The sequence below is a fragment of the Lagopus muta genome, chromosome 20 (genome assembly GCF_023343835.1).
Source record: "Lagopus muta isolate bLagMut1 chromosome 20, bLagMut1 primary, whole genome shotgun sequence".
Lineage (NCBI taxonomy): Eukaryota > Metazoa > Chordata > Aves > Galliformes > Phasianidae > Lagopus > Lagopus muta.
Genome location: NC_064452.1, coordinates 9,430,658 through 9,455,963, shown reverse-complemented (window position 1 = coordinate 9,455,963; position 25,306 = coordinate 9,430,658). Strand labels below are relative to the sequence as shown.

Sequence of the window (25,306 nt, the reverse complement as noted above, 5' to 3'; positions counted from 1 at the left end):
AGCTCAGTACCTGAAACTCAAGCTTTTAAAGTGTGTTTATTTTATATCTTATTCGTGCTCTATTCTCCCTCATCTGCAACAGAAATTGTGTTGAGGACATAGAGAAGACAGGGAAAAACCAGGAAGCTTCCAGAAATCAGGAGCTGTCTCTCCCATTGCGGATGAGGTTAAAAAAAAAACGTTGCGTAAAGAAATCATTTTCAGGGCAAGACAAGGACTTCAAGTGATGCATTTCTGCAGTTTGCCTCTAAATCCTGTGGGCACATTCCCTTTGTGCTTTCAAGATCTGACCAACCATGGAACACAAAGCCTCCCTTTGCCTAAAAGGAGGGCCAAGGGACTTTCTAACAAGACAACCAACTCCTCAGGCAGGATGGCCACAGACTCTAGGATAAATGCCTCCATCTTGTTGGCTTTTAAGGTGATTAAGCACACAGCAATGGTCACAGAAAAGATTCACCTTGTCCTGGGGTCCAAGATGGAGAGAAGCTCTCAGGGTTAAGATTACAAACTATTGTCCAGTTGTCCATTGAGTGTCCATCCATAGAGCTCAGGAAGCACAGTTCTCAGAAAGGAAGTTGACCACCATTTTACCACTTAAACGTTTTTCTTCTTCTGGGGACATTTTTCTTTGACACGGTCCACCATGACATCCTTGTCTCCAAACTGGAAAGGTATGGACTGGATGGGTGGACTGTTCAATGGATGAGGAACTGGTTGTGAGTTGCGCTGGGATCAGAGCTCTTTATGATCTCCATCAGTGATATTAACAGTGGGATTGAGTGCACCCTGAGCAGTTAGCGGATCACACCAAGCTGTGTGGTGTGGTCAGTGTGCCTCAGGGACAGGATGCCATCCAGAGAGACCTGGTCAGAATGAGTGGTGGGAACCCGCACCTGGGTCATGGCAACCCCTGCTATCAGTATAAGCTGTGGTGTGTAAGGATGGAGCACAGCTCTGCCAAAAAGATCTGGGGGTACCGGTGGGTGGCAGCTGGGCACGAGCAGTGTGCCCTCACAGCCCAGAAAGCCAACCATCCCCTGGCTGTACCCAGAGCAGTGTGGCCAGCAGGGCAGGGAGGGGATCTGCTCCTCTGCTCTGTGCTGTGACCTCACCTGGAGCACCGCGTCCAGATGGGGAGTGCTCAGCACAGGAGAGACGTGGAGCTGTTGGAGTGCATCCAGAGGAGAGCCAGAAAAATGATCCCAGGGATGGAACACATCCCTGCAAGGACAGGCTGAGAGCTGGGGCTGTGCAGCATGGAGAGGAGAAGGCTGTGGGGAGAGCTGAGGGCGGCCTTCAGTATCTAAAGGGGCTGTAAGAAAGGGGACAGAGTCTTTAGCAGGGGTTGTTGTGACAGGACAAGAGGAGAAATTTAGATTGGATACAAGGAGAAAGGTTTGTACAATAAGGGCAGTGAGGCACTGCACAGGTTGCCCAGAGGTTTGGTGGGTGCCCCATCCCTGCAGACAGCCAAGGTCAGGCTGGAGGGGTTCTGAGCACTGATGGAGCTGTGGGTGTTGGCTTCAAGAGTCCCTTCCAAATCAAATGATTCCATGCTTTTGCCTGTCACTGTCAGGCTTGCAGGCTTTGTGTTTTCTGCTTCTGGGCCTTTTTGTGGTTGTGGGATCATTCATGGGAATCCCCATTTGTCATTCCTGATATCCTCTGATAGGCACTCATCATGGAGTCACGGACCTGCTCAGTGAGCTTGGGAACATCATCTGAGCTCAGACCAACTGTCTCCACTGCTGGTAAGATCTGGATGGTGCTCGTCCCTGGAAGAGCAAGACAGGAAGGTCAGGGAGGGGGAGTGCTGTAAGTGTTGCATACAAGATAAAGCAGAGCAACTGGTGCAAGCCAAGGAACAAGACAGAAATAGGTGCAAGACATTATTTCACACACCAACAGCTGTGTAGCAACCCAGATGCACATAGCAAAAACCCAAACCAGACTTTCCCTGTCCATAGAGACCACCATGCACAAATGTCTGACTACATCCAATGCAAAAAAAACAAAAACAAAAACAAAAACAAAAACAAACCAACATGTGGAATGGTGGAAAGAACTCATCCATCATATGGTAGCCCTAGACCTCAGAGTCTGTCTGAGCAAAGAGAATGAGAGGTCTGTAGCACAATGCATGCAAACTGGTCATGCTCTGATCTATGTGTACTGAATTCAGCAGAGTTCTTTCTTTTAGAAATGGGATGAGATAAACCATTCCAGCAATCCTTGGTTTGCTGAGATATATCATACCTCTCTCAGGAGGCACGGACTGTTGCAAACGGAAAAATTAAACTAGGGAGTTTTCCTCACACTCTTCTGTTCCTGTACCCAGGGGCCCTTGTTCTGGCCAGCGGAGACAAGATGCCGCCTGCCAGATACCTCAACATCTGGGGAGCGCCTGCATTGCTTTTCAACACCTTTGCATGCCTTTACATGTATGCTAGGAAATAAGATCCAGAAGTGTTGCTGGCAGAGCCTTGCAAAGGTGGTGGACTGAAGCATGCAGAAGAGCTTCCCAAAAGAGGAGGGCATAAACCCACGCCACACATTAAACATCTGGAACCCGTGCTCGTGCTCCCATCAAACTGCCAGCAGGGGAATGCTTCCAGGACTGAAAGGTTCCTGCATGGCCAGCAGGGGACAGAATAGGCCCAGTGAGAGAAAGTTGAGTAGAAACAGATAATGGAGCGTTTGACTGTCTTGGAGATGTCTGCCTTCAGGGAAGTGACTGCAGAGGTTCAAATGATGACAGGAATGAGAATTTCAGCTGCAAGCCCTGCTCCTAGGATAAAGCATGTGCTGGCCTAAGGGAGGATAGGTAGTTGCAGAAGCCCATTTTGGATTGGCATCAGGGAAGAAAGGGGCGGAACAAAGTGGGCTGTTTTTCTCTGTAGGAAAATGAAAGACTTTTTTTCTACCTTTTCCCTCTGAAGCCCAAGATTCTGCCCCCACATAAGCACATGGTTATCTCCCACCGACATCAGGGCTCCTCCGAGGCCATGCAAGCACCCAGCCTCAGGTGATCCTCACCTGATGTGAATCTCTTCTCCTTCTGGCTGTAGAAGCTGTTGTAGGAAGAGATCACTACAGGAACAATGGGGATCTGTGGGGAAGCAGTCAGCAGTGAGTGAATCTATCAATCGCCCTGTACCACCTGCAGGTATGGATGGGTGGGTGCTCAGTCCAAAGGGAAGTGAGGGACCAGGTTGTTGGTGGCCCAACTGCATCCCAAAGGGCAGGAGGAAGGCGGCTCTCACCTGGGCTCTCACGGCCAGCTGGAAGGCCCCACGTTTGAAGGGCAGCATGGAGCCACTGTGATTGCGAGTTCCTTCAGGGAAGATCAAGACATGGAACTGCAGGAGGGGAGAAGACACTGAGATGGAGGCATCTCCAGTTGCTATTCTAAATCACTGCACAGACATGGAATCATAGAATCATTAAGATTGGAAAAGACTCCTAAGATCATCCATTCCAACTGTCCACCAACACTGCCCACTAAACCACAAACGTAAGTACCTCATCTACATGTTTCTTGAACACTTCCAGGGATGGTGACTCCACCACATATTCTCCTGGGACTGATCTGTTTGCTCCTGACTATGCAGAGGCGTTCACTTCCCCTGCCTCAAGCACTTTCTGGGCCCAAAGCGCAGCTAACCCACCAGAGGTTCTGCTCAGTGCACAGTCCAAAGAACTGGATCACTTTCCATCCACATCAAGATTAACATTTTCCAGTGCCTCCTGCTCTCCACAAGAAGTCTCGTCCACTCACGTTATCTTTGCGCATGGCGTGTGCCACCTCTGTCAAGATAGCAATGGACTCTTCCTTCTTCTTACGGTCAATGAAAATGATGCCTGAAAGCCAGCATGCGAGGCCAAAAGTGCCCATGTACAGTATTTCCTTCTTTGCAATGGGCACACAGCGATCTGGTAATATCTGCATCATCACTGGAGGGGAAGAACAAGGACAGAGAAAGTTTTCGTCTACATGGAGGTTCCCTCCAGCCCTCTGCTCTGGGGAACGCCATGCTTGCAGCTCCCACCCCATGACAAGATGTTGGAAAAGGGACTTTGGGCATCTGTAGACCAACCTCCCACCCAGAGCTTTTGCCAACACTGAATAACTGTGACACCACTGTGGTCTGCTGGTGTTCTCATCCCAGTTCTATCGGGAAGGGTGAGTGAAGTTTCCTTAGCACTGCTATGCTCTGCTGCCTCAGAACACACCCAGGGCTTGGGGCTAAGTGGGAAGGACTTCCTAGCAGCCTGTGCTATTAGGGATTTCATAACTATGTAGCAAGGAGGAGAAGGCAGGATGGGGCTCCCCACGTACCCATAATGTCCAGCGAGTTCTGGTGATTCAACACGAGCACACAAGGCTTCTTAGTGCTGAGGTTCTCCTCGCCCTTCACCGCTATCTTGATACCAAGGAAATATTTGGCTGAAAGAATCGCCATGCGCAGAATCCTGGAAAAGGGGAACAGATGTGAGCTAAAGAGAAACTAAAATTGAGCAAAGGAACAAAACACCGATCTTCCAGACCAGCCCACCTCACAGACTTCTCCTGAGAAGCAGCTTGTTTGTCCATAGTCCCAGATTTGACTTCTCTGTCTAGGAGAAAAGCAACTACAATGGCTCTTCAGCTGCCACTGGAGAAAACAAATGCAGCTGGCAGGTTTTCTTTGGGATAGGTTAGACCAATGGCCTACTAACTCCAAATACCACAGTTGTGTGGATCAGCTGAATACCAGCCCATATGTATTTGAATATAATGCCCAAATTCATAGTGCACCTGTTTGTACTCTACTCCACTCTCAACTTGCTGAGCTGTGTGTATGGGCTGCAGCAAACCTGCCATGCACCTGGCACCCCTGTTGCCCAAATAGTGGGAAGAGAAGTGATTTTGCCACTGGAAGACAGGTAGACATTGGAAAAATAAAGAAAAAAAAGTCAGGCACAAAAGTCAAGAACTGAAGAAAATTTCTTAAAGTGAAAAACTGAGGCTCAGAGAGGAGAGAATTGGGACCTTGCTCTGCAGCTTACGCCTTCTGGCGGAGTGAATCCTGCCTCTGTACTGCCTCAGGAGGCCACAAAGGGCTGGGCTGTTGTGTGGCAGAGCTGACCCCAGCTCCCACCTAACCCACCTCCCCAAATGTGCACTGCTGCTGTGCATTCCAGCGTGCAACTAATTTCTCCCCACTGCAGCACAGCTCCCAGGACCCTCCCATGCAAAGTGCAAGCTTCTTCCATCAATGCCCACAGCACAAAGAGGCCACAGCCAACTTACTTCATATTTTCGCAGCTGCGGCCACGAGGAAGAGCAATGATAATAACCAGAAAGCTGATGGTGAAGATCCACACCTGGTAGAAGGTCATCATGCAGAAGTATCTGAATGTAGGATACAGCCAGCAAAGGATTAGAACTGCAATGAGCAGGAAAGTAAATGGGTAGTGAAGAAGCAATAGCTCCATCCTTCAGCCCAGGGTCAACCAGAGGAGCGTTGCACAGTGCAGTCAATGAGCAACTGGCACCCGATGTTGTGGAGCAGAGTTTAGATTCTTCTGATCATTATGTGTAGGTGGTGCAATGATGGAATGAGACTCAGGAGAGACGCTTCTGCAAGGCTGGAGCTCATAGTGAATATAACCGCAGAAAGCAGGTTTAGCAAGGGAGCTGCAGAGCTGCTGTGTGTGGGAGCTGGCTGGCAAGCAGAGGCAAACATGCAATAGCAAGGCTCTGTAATGTGGAGGGTGCGTATGTGGCTGTGGGCTGGCTGAACACCGTATGCTTGGGGACACAGCCCTCCTTTAGGATGGATATTAGGAAAAACTTATCTGAAAGAATGGTGATGCAGAGGCACAGATGCCCAGGGAGGTGGTGGGGTCATCGTCCATAGGGGTGTTCCAGAGCCCTGGGGAGGTGGCAGTGAGGGAGCTGGGCAGCGGGCAGCATTGGTTGTAGGTGGGCAGTTGGACTGGATGATCTGAGAGGTCTTTTCCAACCTCAATGATTCTGTGATTTTGTGATTCTATAGGGCAGGAGCCCTCTGTCACAAGCGTGCTTCTGTGTCAAGCTCTGTGCATGAGAACTGTGAGCTGACTGCAAGAGGTCCTGGAAACCAGAAATCGGTGTTATGGAGAAAAGTAAGAGAAAAGCAGTGATCACAGCTGACAGCCCCTGCAGTGATCACAGCTGAGAGCCCCTGCCCCACACATATGGACATTATGGAAAAAAGTAAGAGAAAAGCATTGATCACAGCTGACAGCCCCTGCCCCACACATATGGACATTAGAGGCACTGTGCTCAGCAATCGGACATTCTCAGCTGGAGTGGGAAAAGTGACAAAAAATGACACGTGTCTAGACAGTGAGATAAACAAAGTGACATTTCCATGGCCAGAGGCAGGCGTGTCTTCAGACAGCATCTCCATATGTGAAGAGGTAAATCAGGGTATTGCAAGTAGAACCTGAGAGTGTGCTGACAGTGTTTCAGCTCCTAAAGAGTGAGCGTGAAAAGGATCTGTGCAATGGGACTGAAGAATAAAATGAACAGTGGTAAATTCCAAACAGTACTGAGATCTACAGATTCTCAAAGGACCTTCAGGGGACCCATAAAACCATAGCAGATGTCACCAAAGCCTGAAGAACAAAATCAAACCCCTGAGAACAGTACAATGGAGAAGACTCAGCAGCAACTCACAAAGAGAGGAAAGGCATAACAGCGAGGCACTGGTTGTGCTCCTTGTTCCCTGGGCTTACCCAGCAATCTTGCTTTTTGTGGGAAAGCTGGAGATAAGTGACTGCTCAAGGATTTTTGGTAACCACAGGAGAGGCAGCCAAAGCAAAGCATTTCAGCCACAGCCTCCTCACCGCTCTGTTTGCTGTTGCAGAGTTGGGCACCCAGGACACAATTACGTACCTAATGCCTATTAACTTTGCCCCGTCCCCTACTAACCCTACCCAGATCAGTGATGGTCTTTCACACTTTGCTGGAGGCTGATTTGATGAGCAGTTTTTCCATCCTGATCTACTAGGAGACAGGTTCCTGTGATACAATGCCTGTGAAAGGGACCAGTCTCAAAAACATGCCAGATATGCAAGAGTGTGCAAGGCTGCTGGGTGTACGAGGCATTCAGCAGTTGGTAATGTCGCTTACGAGTATGGGAAAATGCAAGATGTAATAAAAGTGATGCCATTCCTAACTCACAGTGAAGGGATAATCAGTTCACTTTGCACTCCAAACCCACTGATACTGAAATCCTCTGGTATAATTTTATTCTGTTGCAAGGATCTGCTGGATCAAGACCCATCACACTCCCATTCCAGAAGGTCTTGCATAACCTTCCAGGTGTTTTCAGAAATGACAGCTCTAATGAAGCTCCTGACCTTCGGACTAAACATACCTGTGTTCAGCTGACTCCCATTTCCCCCTGGGTCTTTGAAACCTCTTCAGAGAAATTTAAACTCATCTTATGTAGGGGGCGGGGGGTCTTGATTGTACTAAGAGCTTTCATCAAGAAGCTTCATCAAGAGCTTTCATCAAGAAGACTCTGACTCACAACTCTGCTAAGCCAAACGCTGGTCAGAAGATGATGTCTAATGTAATGCAGAAAGATTAAGAAAATTAACTTGTTCACAGCAAGCACATGGAATCATAGAATCACAGAATCATTAAGGTGGGAAAAGACCTCTAAGGTCATCCAGTCCAACCATCCACCAGCACAGCCCACCGACTGTGTCCCTAAGTACTACATCTGCCCTTTCCCTGAACACCTCCAGGGTGACTCCATCATGTCCCTGGGCAGCCTGTGCCAATGCATCACCACTCTTCTGGAGGAGTTTTCCCTAACGTTGAACCTGGACCTCTGCTGGCACAACCTGAGGCCGTTCCCTCTCATCCTAGCACTAGTTACCCACTATCTTTAAAGAAGTCAAAGATCACAGTTGACTTCTAAGTGAGAAAGAATTATTTCAAGATGAAATTGGAGGATTGGATACTGGAATGGGGGCAGTTCCCACTGGAAAGTGCTGGCACAAATTTCTCCACTGGAACAGATTGAAACAAGTGATCGAAAGGCCAAGTATTGGGACTGCTCACTGCCAGGGACCACATCAGTCCTCAAAAAAGGAGAGTGGTAGTAAAGGGATCTCAGCTATACAGACACCAACGTTGATGTTAAAAGCTTTGAAAGGATTGCAGGATAAATATATTAGAGAAGGGAGACAAGGAAGCTGTATTTGTCATGATCCAGCTCCATGATGAAACCACATATAACCCAGTTGTACAAGGCACAGGTAAGCTTTTTGTTTTTACTTATGAGTGAACAAATAGATGGAACTTCCCATTAATGATAGAAAGAGAAGTGTTTCCACAAGGGAATGTATGCTGATTCATGAAGCTTCCTCTGGCATCTGTGACAGAAGAACTTGTGCTCTTGGACTTTCCTTCCTGGAGAACAGGACAGCAGAGAGAAGTGGAAAATAGAGCAGGTTATCACTGTAAATCAAAGAATTGTGTAGAAAAATTTATGACCTTGGAGATCTGCAGTCCAACCAGCTGCCTGGGGCATGGTGAATCCCAACACCACACAGATCTGCTTACAGACTTTTCCAGGTGAGGCTGGAATAACTCCAAGAATGGAGTCCCAACAACTCTTTAGTCCTTGTCTCAGCATCGCACTGTTACGATGGGGAAGAATGCTTTTTCTCTGTCTAGTGAGAATCTCCTGCAAAGCCCTGATCCTGTGGTGCATGCAGTTCGTGCATTTGATAGGCAGTTTGATCAGCCTAAGAAGTTTGATTCAGTTTTCCACATTTCGACTTTGCACTCAGATGAAATTCTGAAAGCAAGTCCTCTGTGCACACAGAAGGATCGTGGGTGATTTTGGGCCAATTATTTGGACTCAGTGATCTTTGAGGGTCTCTTCTGATTGAACTGTTCTATTTCATCTTCATTAAGTTAATTGCTGAAGTCGAAAGGTAACGAATGCATCCTCTTACCAATACTAGAAAACAAAAGTCAGAGACTGAGACAAACATCCAGTGCAGTCAGGCGTCTCACACCCATCGCCTCTGTTGAATCCTTCAGCACAAGCAATTTTATCACGGAGTGTGCTTCAACACACTGCCAGGGCATGTTTGCATGTGAGAACCCTTCTGTCTTGAAGGCATGCCCAGGCTGATGCTTGTCAGCCTACACACCGGGGGCATTTTGCTACCTTCATGTCTTGGCCCAGCGCTGGGAGAAACTGTTATCCACACCTCTTCTTTGTCTCTGAGGATCTCACACATCTCTTCCAGTTTTAAAAGAGATAAAGAGGATGCTATTGCCAAATGGTTTTTGGAATGAATACTAAGTCCAGCAAGAAATACCATCCTTCATTACAAATACACGGATTCTGCACTTGAATCTGCTTTGCCCAATATTCCCAAATGAAACCTACCACCCTCCTCCACTTGTCTCCCATTACTGCACCTCCTACAAAGTGCATGGAGCACTTTGGTCTCAGCTCAAAGCTCAAACTGGTGGAATGATAGTCTAAGACAGCAAGTTACAGATGAAAGAGAAAGAAGTTTTGAACCCCTTAGTAAAAGGAATCGAGGGGAGAAATTAGATTGTCTCCTTCTGTCTTGCACTTCAGCCTGCCTGTATTTTCTCTGGAAACTAAATTGTGTACTCCTCAGAAAACAATAAAAATTGAAAAAAAAAGGAAAGAAAGCAAATCTATTCCAATGCCCCAATACCTTTTTATGTAGATTGGAACCTTTGTTCAAAACCTGTCATTTGACAGCAAGGCTTCCCGGAACCCAATGCATGTGTCGCTGCCTAAGCACACAGTTGGTTTGGTTTGGTTTGTGATACTGAGCAGTTTGCACAGATCTGGAATATCTTTTCATGCAGTTTCCTTATCAGTGGATTCCATCTCTTTGGAAAGACTTCATGCAAACATGGAGCAAGCATAGACACAGAAAAATAAACAAAAGAATCCATCTCAGTATCTTCCCATATCCAGGCTTCTGGGGACTCCTCAGCATTCTCAGTATCAGTCACCAGACGCTTCTTCTGCAGGACAAGAAAACCCATGTGTTAACAACGCAGAAAAGGACATGCCATAGCTGTCTTTGTGATTCGTTTCCATGGGTTAAGCTGGAAAGGAGGGCCCAACAGCTCAGGCACTGCTTTTGCAGTGAGCAGCAGATTGCTCTGGACATCCCTCCCTGCCAACAGCTGCCTGCAGCCCAACAAGCCTTTCTTCTTCTGGCCCTGTGAGGGTGGCATTTATGGAAGCACCTTGTCACACCTTCAATCTGATGATGCCACAGCCCTATGGAGAACGTGACTTAACATCCTCAGGGGAAGTGGGGGCAGAGCTCAGCTGGGATTGTCTGCGCTGTTAATGATTGCAGAGATTTGTACTTGCTCGCAGGCAGGAACTGTCTGCTCTTTGAGGCTGACGCCTTGCTCGGTACTTTCCTCCATCCACTTTGACCTCCAGGCTCTGAGGTCCAGCTTTGGGATCCTGCTGCAGTTCACAAAGGAGTCAGGATATCTGTTGGCCCGGAAGATATTTCTTGACACTTTGTTGTCACATATTATTCGTGACAAGGAGATTTGGGCCAGTGAAGAGCGTTGCTGGGAAGTGAAAACCCCTCTGTTCTTCCACCAAAACCTGCAGGAGACATAAGAATGGCACAGCAGATTATTTTCCTCTTGGCTTCTTCTCATTCAAGATCCCTGCAACATTATTTCCCATTAGAAGCAACATATTCTTTTTTCCAAGGCAAATTTTCCAGCTACTCAAAGTATTCACCACCATCAGCAGACACTGGATATCTCCTCTCTTACCTGTCCCCATCATGTGTGCTCCTGAACTGCGTGCCAATGAGACAAGCCATGAGAGGCCCAATCCTTCCTCCATCCACAAAGGGCTCTGCAAGTGCCCCAACCCAGACGTCACTGTTCCTTGGTGTCCCATACAGCTGCATGAACTTCTTTGCCACACGGTCATTCTTCAGTGCTCGACCAAGTGACTTCACATCACAGGGCTGGGGGAGCCCACAGAATTTTCTCCAGGAGACATAGCCTGCAAGTTGTTGCATATTGGAGCAAAGAGAGGTCAGCAACACTTGCCCTCCCTGGAAAATTTTTCCTCTCTTTCCCAAATCTGGATGCAGGTAGGTTCCCAAATCTTTCTAAATTATTCTATATTGCAGTCAATGCCGTTGTCTTTCTGCTGCGCCAGAGCCATTTTCTACAGGTGGAAGAGGAACACTGGATGTTGTCAACTGGCTCATTTTTGTGCACAGCAAATAGCTGGAAATTCGCTAGACCTCAGCTGGTGGAATGACTGCATCCTGGTGGACAGGGCAGCAGAAATTGGTGTACAATTCAGTTCTCTCTGTGTCTTACCAAATGACTGCTTAAGGAGAGGAAAAGCCAACAGAGAACTCATGCATTCTCCTTCCTGCCAGACCCAAGAACTAGAAATTCAGGATTCTGCACACCAGTGTTCCCAGAGACAGCATGGAAAATCAAAGCCTCCAATTGAGAGAGGCAGAGCAAACCCAGCAACACCTGACCACACATCTGCATCTCATGCAAAGCCTCCGTCTCGACTTAAATCCCGTGCATCTGAAGCTCCTCAGCACTGTTTCAAAGTGAATCTCATTGCAGCTCCCAGGGTGTCAATGGCACAGCAGCTGCAGGCACTTGCATCAGCCTAATAATGCTGTTAGGCAACAGCACACCCTCAATCCAGTTGTACCAACAACCTGTTTCTCAAGACCATCCTTCAATGTCACTGCACTTGTTTTTCATGTTGCAGGGCCTCATGAGTGGCTTTGACATGCTTTTCTCTTTTTTTTTTCTTTTTTTTTCTTTTCCTGTGACGCAGTCTTTGGAGATAAAATAGAGTGGGATTTTCTTTTTCACATCCTGCAATGTGCTTTTCTGAGAGGAGTTTCAGCCAAGCACGGGAAGGAGATGTTTCCCAGTGTTCAATTCCACAAGTGCCTGATTTTCACTTGTTTTCCTTTGGAAGCTCTTCTGCCACAGTCAGCTTACCTGGGAGGCCATGATCTCTGCCACACTGCATGTTAAGAGCCAAATCAAGCCCGATCCTTTCAACCTGCTCAGAGAGGTGATCCCAGAGCTTGTCCACCATCATCTGAGTCTGTGTCATCAGCTGGGCCCTACTGGCCATCAGGTTCCACAGGAAGGGGTCGATGCCACCTGCAGTGGATCCACAATGGCTGGTGAGCAATGTAGGATGGAAGGCACATGGGGAAAAGGCTCCAGAGAGCAGAGCATGGCCTAGGGCTCATTACAGGCTTCCAGTGCAGGAGAGTTGATTTTCCAGCACATAAAACATTAAAAAGAAAATACTGCAGTTCTTAGAAACTACAGCAATTAAACAACCAGACTGCATACACCTTAATAAGATGGGTGGCATTTGACTGCAGAGAACAGCTGTGTTGGGAAAAGTCCGCTGGGTGATAAAGGTGAGTGGATACAACTAATACAAACTGCTTTTAAGTTTGGCTGAAGAAGGAGCTCATCCAGAGTGGGCAGGAAAGGCAGAACAAAATAAAGTTACACCCCAGAAGTGCAGGATGGTTTACACGGGTTAGTGGGCAATATTGGCAGTAGGTGGCAGTTGGACTGGATGATTTTTTCCAACCTTAACAACCTGTGCTTCCAGTGATTCCAACACAGGACTTACCTCCTTTCACAACATGCCAGACACCAAAAGAGGTTTTGCTGAGTTGCAATCTGGGACATGTGGGCTCAGAAGTTTTGTTTAATCGGCCCACAAACAGGGGAATTGAAGCATGAGCAAAACGAAAGGCCAGAGTGAAGACATTGGACATGTGAGGATCCACCCAGTCCTTGTAGCCCTCGTAGGAAGGAATCCATCTCTGTAAATCTCTTCTCAGAAGAAGAGGCTGGTTGTCCCTGTAGGTTATAATCTAAAGGGAAACAGAGGAAGTGTGAATGATTAATTGCTTCTTCGTCAAAGTAATGGGAGAGCTGTCGCTCACATCTATGGTGCTGACACGGATGATACAAACTCCTGTGGGAAGTTGTGTTTGTCCATACAGCAGAGGTTCCATGTGTCTTGGGGATGTTAAGGAGGGAAAAATGCAACTCAAAAAAACCCCATCACCCAATGGAAACCTCTCACTCGCAAAGCCTGACAGGACACCTATGAGACCACAGCACATGGCAGCAGAGCTGGAGGGTGACATGGTGATACCTGGATCATGGCACCCACAGTCTTCCGCGCCTCCTTATAGAGCTTCTCCCCATTCCAGTGTGGATTCGATCTTTTCAGCTCTCCAGCCAGGCACTTGTGCTCCTGCACAAAGAGCGTGTGCTTGCACGCCAGCTCCAGCATCTCACTTGCTCGAGAGTCAGCTAAGGGCATCACAAGTGCACTTACTTGTACTGCCCGAGGACTGCAGAGGTCCAGTGAAAAGCCATTTCCTGCTGAAGCTGGGGTGTCTTGACTATTGAGTCGAGACAAATGTGGTTGTGCTGAGCATCACAAAGAGAGATGGCCAAGAAATGGGGAAGCTTTTTGTTTTGGAGGCTAGCAGGGGCAACTTGATGCGATCACTAGAAGTAGTCCTCCAGGTTCCCATAGAAGAGAGACTCACAGCTCAAGGGAGAAGTGAAAATGGGCAGAGGGATGTCCAGATGGCCAAGGGAGGTCTGTAGGTCAGAAGGTGTCCTTCAAACCAGCAGAAACCATGGACTAAACAAGAGGGCAGTCAAGATCAAGTTCATCGGAAAGTTAAAATAAAAGCAAAACAGCTCACAGCTTGAAGGAATAAGTTACAAAAGCATCACGACGAAATATTAAACCCAGCTTCAAACACCCAGGACAGGAAACCTGAGAGTGAGCAGGTGATGATGGAATAGAGGGGCACTCAGAGAGGAGTAAATGCGTGGCATTTAGTTCTGCAGTGAACAGAGGGATCTGCTCACGCATTCAGCACAGAGCCCCTTTCACTACGATCAAAGCCTGACTGTGAGCGGCTGCGGAAGGACAGACAAAACGAGCACTGTGGCTCCTCCAGCAGGCGGCACCCAGCCGGCGCTGCCAAAGGAGCTCCGGTCCAAAATCGCTGAGCCCTGTTGGGCAGCAGCACGTGGACCCCTTCCTCAGCTCTCAGGAACCGGAAAGACCCAAACAAACGCTGACTTTTCAATGGAGTCTTGAAAATCACCCCCAGCTGAGCTGGTAGGAGCAAGGTAACCACAGAGGATCAGTGTGTTGGCACGTGCCGGTTCTGCTGATTTTGGGATGTCTCCCAGAGCAGGAAAAGGGCTTCCCTTCTTGTCCCCTTGACACATTCTTTTATCGTAGCACCATCCTCTCGTGGAGGAGCACAGGGGAACGTCACTGAGGGTCATCCTGCTCGCAGCCGTGCCGAGGATGCTCGCTGGAGTGGCAGTCTGCACCTCCATCATGTCATTGATCATTTGTGTTCAAGAAAGGTTCACATGTCGCACCGAGGGATGTGGTTTAGTGGGAATATTGGTGACAGGCAGACAGGAGGATGGGGATCTTAGAGCTCTTTTCCAAGCTTGGTGATTCTATGATACTATGAAAGCATTTAAAGCTGTGGTCACATCTGATATATAATTAGATGCCAAGCTTGTGCAAAAGGGGAATGAGCTTCTAGCATTAAGCCGTCTTCTTCCTTTCCTCTCTTCTTCCTTTTTATCTCCACCGCTGATTGCTAGCAGTCACAGCCAGCCAAGTGTTAGCAATTCTTTCCCTACGGAAGGAGCCTCCAGAATGCATCACCAGTGCCTGCAAATGTTCCTGCAGGAGGTCAGGACTGCCACCTCCTGGGGACAGCGCTGCTCAGCACGGCACGGGCTGCTCTGGTTGGGTGAGCAGGATTGGAGCCCGGACCTCCTCAGCCCCTTCCCCTTCCTCGCCCCATAGATCCCCACATCTCCCCACAGCGGCACCGCTCCCAGCAGAGTGATGCCCCGACCTGTGACATTGAAGTCCCCTTTCACGACAGCACAGCTTCTCCTTCAGGAGGGTCAGGGTGGTTCCCATGTAATCTGTCCCCACCCTGGGCTGCTTGAAATATCTCAGGAGCTCTATGGGGTTCAAGGCATCGTTCTCCAGGTTCTTCTTTATGCCGCGAGGGAGAACAAAGCAACTTCTACGGGACTGAGATGTGCTCAAGTCACGGTTGGGTCCTGTGGGTCACAGGCTGAGCTCAGGCAGCACGGAGCTCCTGGGTGCTATTTGAACTGCTAACAGAGCAGCCATCGCAGCCTGCTGTAGGGAATTTTAGCGCTGGGCTCGATGATCTCTGGAGTTCCCTTCCAATTCCCAATTCTGTGGTTCTGTGATCTCACAGCCTGCACAGCAGCTGCAGGAGGCTGTGCTGCTCCTGCCAGCCCCAGCAGGGCTGAAATCTCCTCAGTTTCCCAGCTCTATCTGCCAGAAAATGGCTGAGCTCATGATTGTCCTTGAGGCAATCCAACTTCATTCTACTGAGGACTCCAACTGAAAAAACGCCTACAGGTGCACGTTTCCATCCAGAGGTCCCAAACTCTCCATGTCACCCTACCTTAACCTGCAGCCCTGAAGAGCTCTCAGATGGACAGGTTCTGAGGGGCTTTTGCAAGATGGCTGCAGAAGTAGGAGATTTATGGGTTGGTAGGAAGCCATACGCTCTCACAGCACAGTGGCTAAAGCTGGTCAGATCCCTCAGAATTCTAACCTCAGCCCACAGTGGTTTGCTCCCTCTGAGCATAGCAGCAAAGAAAGGGAATGCAAACCTCAGCAAGTGTCTGAAAGGGAGATTGGAGGTGTTCAAAGCCAACATGAACGAGGATTTGGGCAACCTGATCTAGTGGGTTGCAACCAGCCCCGTGGCAGGGGTGGGAGCTGAACGGCTTTGAGGTCTCTTCCAACCTGAGCCATTCAGTGACTCTAAAGAAGGGCTGTGGCAACTCCGGAACATGACAGAGAGGACCAGAATGTGGCTGTGGCTCAAACACACGAGAGCTGTGCCCAACCCCAATGCTCACCCATCACGTGTGTCCTCGTAGGCACGAGCTGCCTGGCCTCATTCACACTGCCCAGCAGGAACGCATCCGGCAGCTTCTCAGGCAAATCTCACTGGGGAAAGGAGAGAGCAGAGGTGAGAGTGCTTCCCTGTGCTGCAGAGGCACTTTGCACCTCCAGGGCCAGAGCTACTGGCATTGCAATGCCAATACATCTGTGTATAAATAAGTTTCTCTGGGGCACATAACACAGTTCCTTTGGGGTTTGCCCGTCATTGGCTGGCTGTAGCTACAGAACATGGGGGAAGCCCCTACAGTGCTTCTCTGAGTGGGATCACCTCCAGGGGAACAGAAAGCTTCAGAAATCAACACAGAGGGGACAAAAATCTCCAAATTCACCCAATATTCTTTGAACTGTCATCTCTGACGGACCAGGAGTTGATTTGAATTGGGCTGGGAGGACTGCTGAAACTTGGGGGTGGAGCTGCTCTGAGATCTTAGCGTGGTTTTAGGAAATCAGACAGGAAATTCACTGAAAAAACCTGAAAGTGTCAGCATTGCTGGCCCTATAGATACAAACTGATTACTATTCTCACTGTTTGGGACTCAGCTGCTTACAAGAGTTCAGGTTCTCTTAGAATTAACTTTATTCTTTTTCCTACTCAGAACATGAAGGCCCCTGATCTGCAAAACCTGAAAAAGAGACAATACCATAGGAAGAAGATACAGATTCCAGGAACAGGATGAGCATCACCAGCAACACCAGGAAGCAGGTTTCTGCCTTCATCCCTGCAAAGAAAGGTAAGAAATGAGGAAAATCAAGAAGCCATGCATCCGACCATGAATGGTGCAGATGGAACACATTAGGGGAGCACACAAAGTGGCTCCTTCCCAATGCAATGCTCCCCTACTATGTGCACTGCCCAGCAAGGCTTTCCCATGCAGCAGCAGCATCTTCCTCGAAAGCAAAAGCGAGTGTGCAACGGATCAGATTCTCACCTGCTGTCTTCTGTCCTCACTGTGCCTCTGTGGCCACGCTTTTATCTGCAGCAGGTTGTTATCTGATGTGGGATATCTGAGCCATGGGGAACTGCCCCCCGGGTTGGTGGGGCCAAAGCAGAGCAGCACCCGCTGCCCAGCCCAGCTCCCAGCAGGGGCTCCTGTGTGCCCCACAAATGGTCCTGCACACCCGCCGGGACGAGGCAGCACCCTGCAGTGGTTTGGGGGTCATGGGATGCCCCCCTGAATAGATTCCTCTCCCTGTCGTCATCCTTTACTGCTCTTAAAGGCTGAAAATGTCTCAGGAGTGGAGGCGTCAGCTCCAGGGGAGATCTGCTCATCACTCCCCATCTCAGCTCCCCAACCTGTCCTGCTCTTTCCCCCTGCTGTGGTCCGGATGGGCTCACAAATGCCATTCCTTGTGCTTTATGCTTCCCTGCACAGACAGAAGCAGCAGGAGAGGAACCTGGCTGATGGTCTGACCACCACCAGCCTCCAGCAATAGATCCTGAGCTCTGGGCAGCTCAGGTTGGGGTTTTCTCTTGCCCAAATTGCCCCTGTGCTCTTGGGAGCTCACTGGACAGCCCTTCCCTTGCACAAAGTCCCTCTCCCTGAGTGCAAACCCAGCTGCTGGACCAATCCCAGTCTTCCAGCTGTGCTAACACTACAGGGAACTGGGATTCTGCTGGACCTGGTGAATAATGTTCTTCAGCCAGATGGGGTGAGAAGAAGCACAGGAGATGCTTACCAGCTCTTCCTCCTAAATGGGACCCCAGGTTGCTGCACTGTGTTCATCCCATAACAGAAACTCCTTGGTTCAGCAGCACAGACTGAGACCAGGGCGGCTTCAGTGAACGTCTGAACTCCTCCCTGCACGGGGCATTCAGGAACCACAGCGTTGTCCCCCTGCTCCCAGCAGCAGCTCTGCTCATGCTGGTGTCCCCAGGCTGAACCATGCAGGCTGAACCATGTCCTTTAACTCACTGCATCGGTCTTTTAGAGAAAACCTGCAAAGCAAAGAGCAAACCTTGCAGTGAGCCAGAGGTGAGGCTGCACGTGGAGCATGTGTCCCGTTTGCAGCACTGCTCTTGTGCAAAGGGGCAGAGCTGGCAGAGTTTTGCAGTCTTCTTGCTTACTCTGCTGCACCATGCAGCTCCCTGGTCAGAATGAGGGTAAGGGTTTTTCAGAAGCTAATGACAAAGTTAGTGCATATTTGTGCTGACAATTGCATTTCACAATGCAGAACTTACTTCATTGCTCTCAAAACCTTCAGCAGCAAATAAGACACCATGTGCTGCTCCTCCAAGGGTAAGGAAACAAGAACATAATGTCAGCTCAAGCAGCGTTGCCTCAGAGCAAAGATATTTCCACACCATCCAACTGCTCCTTCTGCCTGCAAAGCCTCCAAATACTCGGACCAAGGGCAGCCAGAAGACCCAAAATAAGAATCATACATCCCAGCCAGGGGCTCTGTGCTCCCAGTTTTAAGCAGTGATTAATTAGGATGAGGCCAAAAGCAGGAGTGACTTCTCCATCCTCCAGCAGCTGACGGCAGCGATCCCCCCAGCTCTAGGTGTGCTCCAGGATGGCTCACTGGCTCTGTGCCACTTCAGAGGCAATTTGGTCCTTTGGACAGTTTGTAACTTTGGACAGGACCCCTCAGCAGAAGGCTTACAAGGACAGATGATCCCATGCCCTACCCAGGGCCACGCACCACCTCCTTCATTCTCTAATGCTATGGTCCCAAAAGCCCATGTCAGACCAGCCTGTCTGCTCTTCCCTACGTCAGTTCAGCTCACCATTGAGAGCTGTACAAGAATATTCAACTCCTGCACTTCTTGAGGTCTGCAAAAAGCCAGGCCAAGCTCTGTTCTTATGAAAGAAGTTTTGTGAACTCAGGAATGTGCCGAAGCTCAGCTCACCTGGATGGGGCTCCGAGCACTGCAGGTGTCCCTGCTCACTGCAGGGGGGTTGGACTCAGTGACCCCTAAGGGCCCTTTCTAACTCAAAAGATTCAGTGATTCTATGCCCTTGGGAGCTATGGCTAACCAAACATTGGTATTTTCTCTTGAATTGAGAAGATGCTGAGAACATCCTGAGGAACCCATCTGTGTAAGTACCCCTGATTCTGTCCGCTCGCCCCTTCTCCCATTTCTTCTGCACTTTGATGTGCAGAGGATGTGCGTGAAGGTCTGGAAGGTCTTGAACCTTTCTTCAGACTTCTGCCTGGTGCTGGGGAACCAACTGAATTAGTGTGACTGCTGTGTGATGGCAGCCCATGTATGTAACAGGGAAATTTGGTAGGCAGCAGCCCAGCGTGTCCTGGGGAGCAGGGGGTCACCATGAACCTACGGGCACAAGGACTTGGCTGAAGGAAGTTCGCAGGGAGAAGCAGAGCCCTCCTGCAGGCACCTGCTCTGAGCAGGCACCAGAACACCGCAGCTGCTGTTCTTTCTATGGGCTTTGCTCTTCAGTTCACTCCCTGATGAAACGATAAGGCAACAACATTTTCTTTCAAAAGACCTCCAACGACTCACTTAGGAAATTGCAGATGTTAAATTCAGTTTAGATCTGCAACCAACTTCCTCCAGGCAGGGTGAGTGGGAAATAAATTACAGCAACTGCAGCGCACAGAGGTATTTCTGGAGGCACCTGCTGCCAGAATTAGGGTTATAGTCATGGAATAGCACGATTTGGGACTGCGAGGAGAACTGAGCCCAGCTCCTGGCTCCACACAGCACTGCCCACAACTGATGTCACTCACCCAAACACTTCTCCAGCTCCAGCAGCCTTGGTGCTGTGATGGCTGCCCTGGGGGCTTCTTCATCAGCAGCCTTTGCAGAGCCCCACGTAACGCTGCAGAGCTCAGTTTCAAGTGTCTGCAGTTCCACAGAGGCTCCTACGAGGCACCGTCTGCCCTGAGTCTGAAGCCAAGACCCTATGGTTGGACCTCAGCGCTTTTGGGGTTTCTTTATTTTTCACTTCTACCCAAAGTATACTGAAGAATAGAAACAGCCATTCCAGTTGGTGAGAGGGGAAATGTCTTCCTTCTCCTTTGGTCAGTTGCCATAGGCAGCGTTTTTTTTTCTGGATCCAGGCGTCTTCTAGGGAAAGCAAGGAGAGAAACTGCAACTCTGAGCAAGACAGGAGGAAAAACCTGTTTGTCTCCAGTATCTCCAGCCTTCTCTCACCTGATCAGAGACACCACGTTCTGAGGCACTACAGAACTCAGCAGCTACATGGCAGGATGAGACACTGAGTAGCTTGAGCACGGTTGGAGACAATGATGTCCACAAGTCCTTGCCAATCCTGGGCTCTCTGTGATCCAGGCAGTCTAACAGTGCAACTACACCTGATGTCTCCTCCTCCAGAATTAGGTCTCTTGTGACAGGAGAGGCAAAGAGTTTCCATTCGCTCACAGTGATGGCAGGGAAGGCAGGGACCCATGTGAGGGGCTATGGAGCATCCTCAGGGTGCCAGGGACTGGGGCTGTTCTTCCACCACAAACACTACCACCACTCCCAAATAAGCAACACTGAAGCGGGTGCTTTTTTAAGGAAAATGTATTTTTGTGAAAATAGACTTTATTATAATAAAATTTGATATTAAATAAAAACATACCTTATCACCAACATCTGTGGACACTGTGCTGGCATCATTCACATACCTCACATAACTGTCCTTCTCAAAACAAGTACCCACTGAAACATGCAAAGAAAGAAACACAGCAAAGGATAGAAACCATGTCGTACAAAACTCCGTGGCTTAGAAAGGGATGTGACTGAACAGAAGGAACGCATCATCTCATATGGAAACAGCTGCAACCTCTCCATCCCCAGCTCTGCTCTCCAAACGCTCCAACAAGTGAGGAGCAGCGCACTGAAACAGCCGAGTGAAATGGTGAGAAAGGTGGACAAAAAACAAAATAAATAAATAAATAGAGAAATAAATAAATAAGGCGGAGTCCCCAGCCGGCGCGTGGTCACGGCGAGCCAGCCAAGAGCAGCTTACAGCAGCCCACGCCATTGGCAGAAGCATCGAACCCCTCCTGGGTGTCACCCCTTCCTCCATGGGAATCCGTGCTGAAACACGACTGAGGAAGTGTGGGATGCTCCTAGGCACAGCTGCATATTTACAGGTTTACAGTACAAATAACTCACTTGTCAGCCCAGAGACAGCAAAGGGGATTCACAGGAAAAGTGCAAATTTTCTTTGCAGGAAGTGAAGGACTCGACACAACCTCCTTTGGACCAGAGAAATACCAGGGGTGTAGTACAAGGGAGCTCTTCCTAAGGGGCTGGGGCTTTGCTGGGAAAAGCCATTGAGCTAACTTACAGCCAGAGTATATTTCTTAAATTAAAATATTTACAGGGAACCGGTGCATCGAGGGCTGCGAGGAGCAGGACGCCCTGCTGTGGAGGAAGCTGCATCCTAGAGCCTGGGCCTCACACACCTCAGTGCCGTGACACTTCCAGAGCCGCTGCCCACCCTGGGGGGGCACCCATGGCTGAGCTCTCAGCAGAGCACACAGCTCACCTGCTGAGGAGCTTCCTCTATTCAATATAACTTTTCTGCTATGAAAATACTCTAATCAGCTTATTGCCAGGGCTTCTCCTGAATTGTCAGTGCCTGTGTGGATTGCACAGGCAGTCCACACACGGCGATAAATCCCTTGTTAGTCTTTCTTACTGGACCCAAGTTTTCTGAAGAGCTTTTTTCCTTTGATGAAGAAGCCTCTCTTCTTTTTACTCTGAGCAGGTAAGTCGCTGCATTTGAGAACAGCCAGCGATGCCCGCTCTGGACGCTGCTCGCCCGTGGCAAGGCAGGAAGGAGGTGCAGGAGGAGTCGGTGAGAAGTCACTGTGATCAACAGATCCATCTGGATTTAACTGGGTGGGAGAAGAGAAAACAAAGGAAAAGAAGGATATTATGCTAACAAACCCCAGCCAGAAAACCCTGCCTTCTCTCACCACTCTGTCCCTCACCCAGCAAGGCTCAGCCCCTCCATGGTTGCAGATTCAGTTAGGAAGCTTCTGGTAAAGTGTTCTCTACTTCTCACCCAGACACTGCCTCACCTCAGACTCCAAGATTCCTTAACTTCAAGCTACAAACAGTATAGCAGAAAAGCCTCGCTGAGGACCTGATGGAAGATGCTGCTTCACAGCTGAAGAAACTGAAGTTCAACACCTGCTGAGTGCAAGGATGGAAAGACTGCCTGCTGGGTGCCTGCAGTCAGGGCAGGATGGGGGCTCCCTGCACAGCCTGGGCAGATCTGAAGCAGCTCAGCAAACTGCACAATTGCTCCTGCCAATCTAGGCATGAAAGACTGCACGCAAAGGGAGAGGCAGGCACCAGGCCGATTCAGAAATGACACAACTATTTTCAGAAATGGAAATGGCTGCAGTTCCCTGTCTTTGTGGCTGCAAGTCCTGATTCCCAGCTGTGGTACGCAATGCCCAAGATTTCCATGCACAGAGGCACTCATACACACACACAGATATTCTCAGAGGTCTCCATATGGCAGAAAAACAACAGGAATCACTTTACAGATTCATCTGGTAAGAGATAAAGGATGCTAAAATCAGGGTTTCTTCCCTGTGAGAAAAATGGAGACAGAACCACTCTGGCAAGATCCTGCTGAAAGCTGTTGGGGCTGATAACAGTGGTGTTAGCTGGCAGGGGATGGTTTCCAGTGCTCTCTTGGGTATTACTGATTAATCCAACCACACAAAACCAAGTCAAACACAGATCTCCTCCCGCTGCTCCCCTCAAAACAGGGGATCTGACCCCCAAGCCTCAGCATTGATTCTTTGTTATCAGACAGAACAATTATCCACACAAGGTTGGTTTTAGGGACTAAATGTTACTGCTTTCTTAACTTGATGGGGTCCCAGGAGGTTTGAGGAGTATACTGAGGAAGGAGTGAAATCAAGAAGTGAAGAACAGGGGGATCCTGCAAAGGCTACATGAGGCATTTCTACAGTGGTAGAGCAGCAGGTCTGAATTACAAAGCAGATCTTTTCTAAACCTGAATACCCAGCACTCCTACATTCCCACTGCAGTCCCCAAAACCACCAGATAATCGTTCAAAACAGCACTTTATGAGCTGAACACGGCTCCAATTTAATACAGAACTAACTGAGCAGGTAAAGACCTGCCAGCAGAGGGCTTTAGGCTGGTGTCAGAGCCCCAGAGCAGCTTCTCAATCTACAAGCAAGAACAGGAACAAGCTGCAGGTGTGGAACTCTCTAATAGGCTGGTTAGGAAATGGAAGAGATCTTCTCACACAAACTTACATGGTTGCTCTCTCTCTATGTATCATTCATATCTATCACTGGACTCTTCTCTTCCTCATTCTCTGAAGGAAAGAACCGCCATGGGTGCATAATACAGGCAGAAATAAATACATGAAATCAATTAGAATGGAATACTTTCTGAAGATGCTTTACAATCAGTCTGACAGAAACTGTATTGGCAATGCAAAAAAGATCCATTCAGCAGCCATGGCATTAAAGCAGGCCACTCCTAGCTGCTGAACAGCAGTGTTTCAGTGCCCTCGCTTGTGATCATAACTTCTTGGATACTCCTCTTTGCACTGCATTTTTTACTGCTCACTCCAGCCAAATTGATGTCAGTTTGAAAGTTCAATCGCTTTACCTTTATCTGTTGTCAGCATTTTAAAATTTGCTCAGAAATAGTTCTAATAATTCACCTTCCCCAGTTCAACATTCAAATTGTCCTTATTGTCAAGCCTTTGTCATATCAGAACACAAAAAGCAAATGGGAAGAAGAGATCTGGTGAAAACTTGAAATCCAAGAAGTTATAAGCAATTCAAAAACCACTCCTGGTCATGCTGGAGAAACTTCTGTTAAGACTTGAAGTAGCTTTAACACAGCCCAAAGCTCAGACAGGATACACGATGAGGATACATGCTCATTGATGAGTTAGCTTTTAAGATAAATGAAGCTGGCAAATTTGATGGGAGACTTGTTATGCTGTGTTTAATATTCAAACAGTGCTTCCCTAAGGGCTGCCAGGGGCTTTTGCACTCCCCCCGACCATTCACCCCAACCCAGAGATGCTTCCATCTGTGTTCTGCTAGATACACATGCCAACACCACACTTAAATGGCACATTCCCAGACTATGAATGAATATGTGGAAGACCAGAAAGCCTCAGGTGGGGCTGTATCACACAGTGCCCCTAAAATATTCTATAGGAAGACATGTTCCTTCTGCCTTACCTATCAGGAGCTCTGCTTATAGGTGTGGATGCTGTGATTGCTATGACAGCCAACAACTCTGTGGGTCAGGTTCTGCCTCTCCTCAGAAATCACTGAATGTACTTGAATGTAGTTAGGTAGCACAAGCTTGGTTAGGAGCAGGGTAAACATACTGCTTTTACAAAGAGACAGGCAGACAAGCACGCCCTTCGTATTTGGAAGCTGTTCAGATACATCTGGACTGCAAAGCAGAAGCAGAGACCAGGACTGCGTGGAGTCAGAGTGGTGAACTGCTGCGTCCAGGGGAACAGGAACCTGCTGCAGAACCCAGCACAAGTGGAAAGGGCAGAACAGAGGGAGCAGCAGCAAACTGCAGGGCAGCAAGCAGAAGCAGCTGGTGCTCCCTGCCCAGCAGCAGAGCAGAAGTGCTCTCGGGATCCTGTAAGCTCATGACACAGCCTGGGATATGGCAGGCCAAACCAATGTCTTATTGGTGAAGAAGCTGAGACACAGAAGAGAAATGCAAACAGGTACAAGAGCACAGGGGCTGCGTATGCCACGAACACCATTTGCTGAGCCACATACTTCACATTTGCAAGCAGCAGATCAGTTCTCTGAGCCCAAATGGTTAACTGAATTTCCCATTATTTCCCATTATTTTTTCACCGAGATTTCTGGGACCCAGACTGGGGCTGGAATGACAATTCTTGGACATCTGAGCAGGCCTTTGCCAGCTGTTACCTGAGAGGATGTCAGATGTGGAATAAGTTGTACTACCAATTCAGCCTGTTACAACTGTACTGGCTCAGGTCTCCTTTGACACCTTCTGTTCTAATTGATGGATAATTTGGGAAGAGTAAATTGTTCTGAGGGAAACAAGAGAAGAAAACCCTCCCTGAATACTTGTTTCCATTCAGAATTTCGACCTGTGCAACCTCCCAGTTGCCAAACCGTGGTAATAAGAGCTCATTAAATACTGCAGTTCCTCAGCACATACCAGCATTTGTGGGCTGAGATCAAAGGGACTGAGTATC

General features: G+C 48.7%; 3 protein-coding genes across 11 annotated transcripts in view; all 3 read right to left on the bottom strand.

Moving 5' to 3' along the window:
* Positions 1-17: 17 nt before the first annotated feature.
* LOC125703103 (1-acyl-sn-glycerol-3-phosphate acyltransferase alpha-like) lies at positions 18-5,496 on the bottom strand. The gene is made up of 6 exons (XM_048967142.1): positions 5,297-5,496; positions 4,343-4,476; positions 3,782-3,957; positions 3,267-3,362; positions 3,040-3,112; positions 18-1,778 (listed from the first exon to the last, which is right to left on the bottom strand). Exons 1-6 carry the CDS (start codon positions 5,479-5,481, stop codon positions 1,630-1,632), a joined length of 813 nt encoding a protein of 270 aa, XP_048823099.1. The 5' UTR covers positions 5,482-5,496; the 3' UTR covers positions 18-1,629.
* Positions 5,497-10,378: 4,882 nt separating this feature from the next.
* On the bottom strand, positions 10,379-17,466 carry LOC125703182 (myeloperoxidase-like). Its single transcript, XM_048967316.1, is given in 12 exon segments — positions 10,379-10,679; positions 10,856-11,093; positions 12,074-12,241; positions 12,732-12,978; positions 13,266-13,426; positions 15,022-15,053; positions 15,055-15,206; positions 16,083-16,162; positions 16,763-16,846; positions 17,050-17,212; positions 17,214-17,301; positions 17,303-17,466. Coding segments are annotated over 12 exon segments (1,875 nt in total). The 3' UTR covers positions 10,379-10,381.
* The window catches only part of TSPOAP1 (TSPO associated protein 1), a 65,236-nt gene continuing 56,692 nt past the window's right edge, over positions 16,763-25,306 (bottom strand). For 3 of the 9 annotated variants that reach the window (XM_048967131.1, XM_048967132.1, XM_048967133.1), the window contains exons 29-32: positions 20,242-21,938; positions 19,815-20,154; positions 17,799-18,057; positions 16,779-16,840 (exon numbers count right to left, since the gene is read on the bottom strand). In XM_048967131.1, the coding sequence (XP_048823088.1) occupies positions 21,726-21,938 (213 nt within the window). In that variant the 3' untranslated portion in view covers positions 16,779-16,840; positions 17,799-18,057; positions 19,815-20,154; positions 20,242-21,725. Of the gene's footprint in view, positions 16,841-17,798; positions 18,058-19,814; positions 20,155-20,241; positions 21,939-23,345; positions 23,408-25,306 lie in introns of those variants that run through there. The other 6 variants (XM_048967128.1, XM_048967129.1, XM_048967135.1 and 3 more) reach the window with 5 other exon arrangements.

What these genes read in the sequence shown, in the direction of transcription:
- LOC125703103 (XM_048967142.1), bottom strand. Translation starts at nt 5,481, where the DNA reads ATGGAGCTATTGCTTCTTCACTACCCATTTACTTTCCTGCTCATTGCA. An exon ending in GAACTCGCTGGACATTATGG is followed by an intron (nt 3,958 to 4,342) that starts GTACGTGGGGAG and finishes CTTCCCCTCCAG; the next exon opens with TGATGATGCAGATATTACCA. An exon ending in ACGCCATGCGCAAAGATAAC is followed by an intron (nt 3,363 to 3,781) that starts GTGAGTGGACGA and finishes CCCCTCCTGCAG; the next exon opens with TTCCATGTCTTGATCTTCCC.